We start from the raw sequence: 6,824 nt of genomic DNA on the forward strand, positions 1-6,824 counted from the left end.
ACCGGCGCGGCCCCCGCTGCTCTGGGCCAGGCGGTGGAGCCGCGCGGCGTCCCCTCGGCCAGACATCGGCTGCGGGTGGGGAGGAGCGTGGCGGTGTGTTCCTGCAATAAAGGGTTTTTCTAGTAGTCCCTCGCCTGGGTCTCCCTGAATGTGTGAGCGATCTGTTCTTTCTCAGTACTTAACGTATTTGCCTTTCCTTGTTGGGTTCAGCCGAGGGACAAAACACCACCCGGCTTATTACTGGGGATGCACATAATGCCTTTATAATATGCCTGTGTTCCTGCGTTTTTATTAACCTGTCACCACAGAAGTGATTCCGTTTTGATTACAGCAACCTTATCCCGACCCTTCTGGTAAGCATTTTTCTGTATGTAGTCAGTAGAGTGGTGCTACTAAACTTCCTGAACTTTTGTAGAATTTAATTACAATTTGAAAGTCAATCTTTGTACCAGCTTGCAAAGCAACAGCCTGCTGCTTCTGTCTTTCAGTCCCCAGTAAGATATTTCATAAATGCTGCTATAAATACACCTACTTGCTGTCTTCCCTGGCAGTCACCCACAGAGAGTGAGTGCTTGTCTCTCTCCCCTTACAGGAGTTAGTACATCAGTTTCACTTATTTTCTTCCCCAGCTTTCCCTTCCACCATACAGCCAGGTAGAAATATTTCTTGGGTTTGGTTATTATAAAAAGTAAGGCTGAAAGGATAAGGAATGAACCTGAAGACTGTCACTGTTCAAGGACTGTTTTTTAAGTACTGGTATTTCCACCTGGTAACAGAGTGATAGTGGTTTGTGGTGTGATTGAACCGAGCTGGGTCTCCAGCTCCTGATCCTGTGGCCTCTGATGTCCTGCACTTGATTAAGGCACCTTAGTGGCAGGTGGGATTGAGGGTTTGAGTATCTTAAAGCTGAGAGCCCTTCTGGAATAGATGTTCAGATTGCTGAATTTAGGCAGATAGTGAGGATTGCTGTTAGGTCTTGTGTTGAGTGTTGGTGGTTTTTTTATCCTGTGGGTGTCGGTTGTGCCCTGCTCAGCTCATGGGTGGCCTGAGGTGATTTTGTGCTCTGGAGAAAGCCCTTGTCAATATGGACTCATGCTGTTGCTTTATCTAGTTCTTGATTATTTGGTGGCGTTTGTTCCACAGCATCAGGTGAGTCCACACTCCCCTGATTTGTGTGACACAGCAGAGCTCTTGGGAACTAGCAAGTTCAAGAAGCCCACTTCAGAATTTATTCCTCTGCTTTGTTCCCCGCACAGCTTTAGCGGTGACCAGGGAGCGTTTGCTCTGGTGGCTGCCAGCCCCGGCTGTGCTGAGTGACCGAGACAGGAGGCATCGGCTGTGAGTTGGTGGCCAGAGATAAACTTGTAGTGGGGGTGACTCAGAACAGCTGTAGCCCTTCCCGAATATCCCCGTGGGGTCAGCGTGGCCCTCGGCCATGTGAGGAGGGAGGTTGACTTCACATCCCCACTCTCAGTCTGCCGATGGCCCTTTAATAATGCAGCTCGGTATCGGAGCACGGGGTGAACCAAGGGCAGCGAAGGGCTATGTCTGGTCCCGGCATCCGCTTGGTCCTGCGAAGCAAAACATGCCAGAAGACGCTGTGGTACCCGACTGGGCCAGTTCAGCTGGAAGAAAACCAGCAGTCAGTTCATAAACTTGCAGGGCGTGAATGGAAACGTGCAAACACCTGCTCAGGGCGAGGGCTGTGCCGGGCTGTCCCTCTGCTGAAGCTGTTCTGGGGGTTTTATCTTGAGCCAGACAAGGAGGCAGGAGACTGCTGATGGTCAACTGTAATATTTCAAAATAATTTTACTTTAAATTTTATTTATATCTTAAAATAAGCATCAGTATTAAAATACCAGTAAACAAACCTGTGAGACCAAAGCAGTGAGTACGAGGTACATACGGAGTAGCGTACTAGAGTGGCTGTGAGCGTCGTGTATTAACTTCAGTGCAAAGCTGCAGCAGGCCCACTGCGAGCGCAGCAGCGTGGTGCCCAGAACAAGTTTCTTGGGGAGCATTTCCCAGCTTGCAGTGTGGCTCAGACCAGGCCTGGGGAGGGGGGCGAGGAGCAGAAACGGGCTGTGACACACGTTACCTCTGTGAAGTATTCGGCATGGAGCTGGCTTCACATGCAAAAGCCTTTTATTTTCTTTCCAGTCCTCAGTCCTTACCTTCTCTGTTCCCACCCTGCCTAGCGCGCCCACTCACACTCACACACACATCTGACATACGTGTCCATCTCCACAGGCCCTAGGTGCTCTCTGAGCTCTTCCTGCTGCTCTTTTTTTTTTTTTTTTCCTGGAGTTATTCTCAGCTGCTCCCTTCCCCTTTGGGAAGGAAAGCGGGCAGAGAGGGATGTGGGTTGTGGGCTCCAGCTGCCTTCACAGTCAGCGGCTCTGAGACTGTTTTAAGATGGGAAATATTCAGGAGGCAATTGCTGTCTTTCCCCTGGGAGAAGGTCCCTGCTCCCTGTGGGTACTGGCGGAGCAGTCTCAGACCCTCAATGTGTTCATGGCTCTTAGCCCCCTTCTGTCAGCTTGGCTGCAGCCCTGAGTGTCCACAAGTTTTGCTCACATTGAGCAAATCAAATCATTGAGTGATTTCACCTCTATCCTTTGACTAATATAATTTTTTTGCTTTGTGTGCATGTGCTAGAAAAAAAAAATCAGATTTCAACCAGGAAACGAAATGCCAGGAAAGAAGGGCAAGTATTTCAGTCTGGAAGTGCTCTGAAATCTGAGGCAGCATTAACCAGGTGGTTCGTGTCCCCTCTTCTGTCACTGGGCAGGGCTCTGCTGAGCACTGCGGCACCACAGGCTCCACTCGCCCCCCTGCAGCCCCGCTCTTGCCTCCACTGCTTTCTCGGAGCTGCCAGGCCTTGGCTGAGAGAGCAGGAATCAGGTGCTGGGTTTGTTTTCTGCTCTTCAGTGAGTTAACAACTTGCAGAGGGCTCCAAGGTGGTGCAGCTCATGGCGGGGAGCAGTGCTGATGGGGCCGGCTTCCACTCGCAGCCTTCCCCACCCTGCGGTCACTCGATGCTTGGCTCCTCTGTCACTTGGTGGAGCAAGGTGGCCGAGCACAGGCTGCTTCCAGCAGTGGAGGGCGAGTGAGGCCCAGGGATGGTGCCTGCTTTATTGACAGGAGGATTGAAGCATCTGCAGCTGCAGAGAGTGATTCAGCACACAAAGGAGTGGCAGGCAAGGGGACATGAATTACAGCTGGGTGCTGATGGCGGCCAGCTGGCCCCTAGCTGGATCCCAAGGTCACTAATTTGGTTTCTTTGGGCTCCCAGGGCTCTTCGTGGCTGTCAGTGGTGTCCCCTGCTGCAGAGAGAGCAGAGCCATGACATGTAACCAGAGACCCCTCCAGTGACTCCTGATCACGGCCGGCCAGGCTCGTTCCCCGCTGCTGAAGAAGCCCCGAGCGTGTGGCACCTGGGAGGCTCCGCTCTTGGCCCTGCAGACCCTTCCTGGGGAGCCTCATCTGCCTCACAGCCCCGTGCCCTCCCCGCAGGGCCACCTGCCCACTGTGCCAGCGGCACGGTGCCACCCCCTTGGCCCTTGGGTGGGACAGGGCAGGTGGCAGGAGCTGGGGGGGCTGCAGTACTCACGGGCAGCTGTGCCTTTGTGCCGTTGAGGTGGGCGTAGAGGAGCACAGCGATGTTGCTGTGGCCGGCCTCCAGCGCGATGGCGACGGCGTTGTTACCATCCTAAATAGGGAGGGAGAGCGCTTGGGAAGAAGTCTGGGGACAGGACGTGGGGCGGGCAAGTGGCAAAGGCTTACGCTGTCCACGATGGAGATGTTGCAGGTGGGCTGAGCCAGCAGCAGCTTCACCGTCTCCACACGGCCGTGCTCGCAGGCACACATCAGTGCGGTCGAGCCCTCCTCGTCCTGCAGGTTCACGTCGGCTCCGCAGGCAAGCAGGGCTTCCACCATCTCCTGCCGGCCGTGGCTGACGGCCAGCATCAGCGCTGTCTGGCCAGCCTGCAACGCCAGGGACGCTGCCAGGCTGCTCCTGCCCCGGCCGTGCCACCCCAGCGGGCAAGCGAGGGACCGCTGCCATCCTCGGTGCCCACATGGTCTCTGATGACCCCTCCCCACGTGCTGGCCCCTCCAGCTTTGGGAGGAGCTGAGTGCGGCCCTGGCAGCTGCTTGCAGGGGGGGGAGAGGGTCAGGATGTGGTAGTGCCCAGCCCACACCAACCTGGCTGGCCTTGGCATTGACGTTGCCCATGCTGAAGAGCCTCCTGACCACGTTCATGTCATCCTCCTGCTCCACGGCCGCCAGCGCTGCCAGCATGAGAGCTGTGTACCCAGCTTTGTTCTGGTGGTCCACGTTACAGACCTCTGTGGGGATGGGCAGAGCAGGGGGGCTCGTGGGAGGCACGGACCGCACCACGCGCCTGGCTCCTGTGAGCCGTCCCACAGCCCCGCGGGCATGCACCTGCTGATGGGTGCCCCCATCCAATCTGGGCTCCCCAAGGGCCGGGGTGGCTGCCCAAACCCCCCCACCTGTGCCTAGACACAGCCCAGGGCAGCTCTCCCTGCCCCTCTGCTGCCGGTACCTTCTCCCCATGCCTGGTGTGGCCAGGACGTGACCCGGGGTAGGGTGGGGTGGTGGCAGAGGGATGTTTCTGTGGGTGGGGGGCACTGACCCGTGTCTAGCAGCAGCTGCACGATGTGGAAGTTGGAGTGGGAGACGCTGTAGTGCAGGGCTGTGTTGCCGTTCCCATCTGCCAGGTTCACCACGTGGGCTAGGAGAGCCGGTGAGACCTCGGCAAAGGCCAGGAGGTGGTTGGCAACCGTGTCGGGGACGGACGACTTCTGGCTGGACAGACGGAACCACTCCTGCAGGACCAGGCTGCTGCTGGTGAGCTGCGGGCAGGGAGCGGCGCTGAGCGGGAGGGTCACGGCTGCCCCCACCCCGCCAAGGCTCTGCAGGGCCCCACACCCCCGCTGCCTCTCAGCACCTCCCTCCCCCCCAGAAACCCTGCTCCAGAGGGGGGGCGGGCGAGGGCAGGACCCTGAGACCCCAAAACCGTGCTGGGATGGCCCCAGGATGAGTCCACACAGGTTTTGGGGGGATCTGGGACAAAGCCCGCAGCAATGGGCTGTGTCTGGGGGAGGGCGTTAAACCGGGCTTTGCTGGCCCATCTCTGGGGAGGGCCAGCCCCAGGGGAAGAGCCCGGCAGGGGCTGGGTGAGCTGTCCCGCCCGCAGCACCCCACTCACCACCTCTTTGCTCTTGGTGGCACTGGGGTGGCCCAGATGGGTCTTGACGATGAGGCAGGCCTCCCGCATCCTCGGGCTCAGCTCGAACCTGGGGAGAGCAGAGGGCGTCTGGGGCTGCATCACCCCACCAAAACGGTGCCAGCAAGGGGCACCCCGAGGCCCCTGCGGAGGGTTTGCTCCTCTCCCCAGCGCCTGCAAGCCTCCACGAGCTCCCCATGGTGCAACGTCCAGGCTGGTGGTTGCACCCTGGCAGCTTCAGCCTCTGCAAACCCCGGCTGAACCAAGCCTTATACGGACATGCTCAGGCATATTTATCCATTTTTAGGCTAAATTTTTTCTTTTGTTGAAAAATGCCATTAAGGACTGTTGGTGGTTTTGTCTCCCTCCAAACTATCTTCTCCACCAAAGAGGCATCTGGGACCTTGGGCTCATCCTTTCCTTAGCAGACCCAAGAAGCTGGAAGGATTTTTTTTCCCTGCCAAATGGTTTCTGCAGGAGCTGAAGATGTTTTTCCCATCGGCTGCACTCTGGTTGGCAGGGCCAGTGCCAGCCCGTGGCTCTCGGCTGCGCAGGGCGAGGAAGCCTTCCCCATGGGCACTTACTTCTCCTTCACCTCGGGTGGCTCCGGCAGGGTCACGCTGGCCCCCTCATGCTCCTGTCCCGGCTCGTGCTCGCCCTCTCCAGCCTCCTCCTCTGAGGTTTCGGTGTCCCCCTGCTCCTCACTGTCAGAGCTGTCGGGCGAAACCTTCTCGGAAGAGCTGTCTCCTTCCTCCTCCTCCTCGTCCTCCTCCTCCTCACTGGATGTGCTCTCGTACCTGCACAGAGGGAGGATGCTCAGTGGCCACACGGCACCTGGCAGGTCCCCTCCAGGCACCCCCACTGCCACTGCTCCCAGCCCAGGGCAGGGATGCTGGGGGCTGGGGCTGGCCCAGGGGGGTGGCAGGAGCCCCTCAGCACGTACTCCCCGTTCAGCACGCCCACAAACTGCAAGCTCTTCTTGCTGCCCTCAGCCTCTCTCCGGGGGGGACCGTCCCGCTTCTTCATGATGGACTTCAGGGCTCCTGGGGGTAGAGAGATGGGTGTCAGGGGCCAGAGAGCAGGAACCTCCCCCCGGGGCTGTCCGGGCACCCCAAACCCGCCAGACCCCAGGGCAGGCACGGGAGGGACACGGGCAGAGCACAGGCAGCTCTGTCACACAGGCGGGGTTGGTCCCAGCAGGGCCACGCTCTCCCTTTCCCCTGGAACGTCCCAGCCCAGACCCTGGTGTCCCCTCCGGCGCTGACTCACTGGCTGCAGGGCTCGGGGCAGCTCCACCATCCCGTGCTGGGGACAGGTCCTGGCTGCTCCGTGTCACCTCTGGCGTGGCTGCTCCGGGGACCAAGCTGCCCTGGCACATCCCCCCCACTGCTCCTGCATCCTCCGCCGAGGGGCTGCTCGGGGCACGGCCGGCACCGGGCTCTGCCTCCTCGCCCGCCGGGACGGTGCTGCCCACGTCGGTTTGGCTGCCTTTGTCTTCGCACCTGGCAGCCGCATCGGGTCCGACCGCCACGTCCCGCCCGTCGGGGCGGCAGCCCACCCCGACACAGGCGGT

The 6,824-nt window shown here is 58.9% G+C and overlaps 2 protein-coding genes across 2 annotated transcripts in view; both read right to left on the reverse strand.

Annotated features, from left to right (window-relative positions):
- Positions 1–66, reverse strand: part of NDUFA7 (NADH:ubiquinone oxidoreductase subunit A7) — a 1,036-nt gene extending 970 nt beyond the window's left edge. The window contains exon 1 of the mRNA XM_026865135.1: positions 7–66. Coding sequence (XP_026720936.1) covers positions 7–66 — 60 coding nt within the window. The remainder of the gene's footprint in view (positions 1–6) is intronic.
- A 2,750-nt stretch (positions 67–2,816) lies between these two features.
- The window catches only part of KANK3 (KN motif and ankyrin repeat domains 3), a 5,879-nt gene continuing 1,871 nt past the window's right edge, over positions 2,817–6,824 (reverse strand). Inside the window, 9 exon segments of the mRNA XM_026865259.1 lie at positions 2,817–3,326; positions 3,614–3,712; positions 3,787–3,987; positions 4,207–4,349; positions 4,658–4,877; positions 5,234–5,321; positions 5,836–6,048; positions 6,195–6,294; positions 6,521–6,824. The exon segment at positions 6,521–6,824 is cut by the window's right edge and continues 30 nt beyond it. Coding sequence (XP_026721060.1) covers positions 3,270–3,326; positions 3,614–3,712; positions 3,787–3,987; positions 4,207–4,349; positions 4,658–4,877; positions 5,234–5,321; positions 5,836–6,048; positions 6,195–6,294; positions 6,521–6,824 — 1,425 coding nt within the window. The 3' untranslated portion in view covers positions 2,817–3,269.

This window comes from Athene cunicularia, assembly GCF_003259725.1.
Source record: "Athene cunicularia isolate RWA chromosome 28 unlocalized genomic scaffold, athCun1 chr28_part2, whole genome shotgun sequence".
NCBI classification, from domain to species: domain Eukaryota; kingdom Metazoa; phylum Chordata; class Aves; order Strigiformes; family Strigidae; genus Athene; species Athene cunicularia.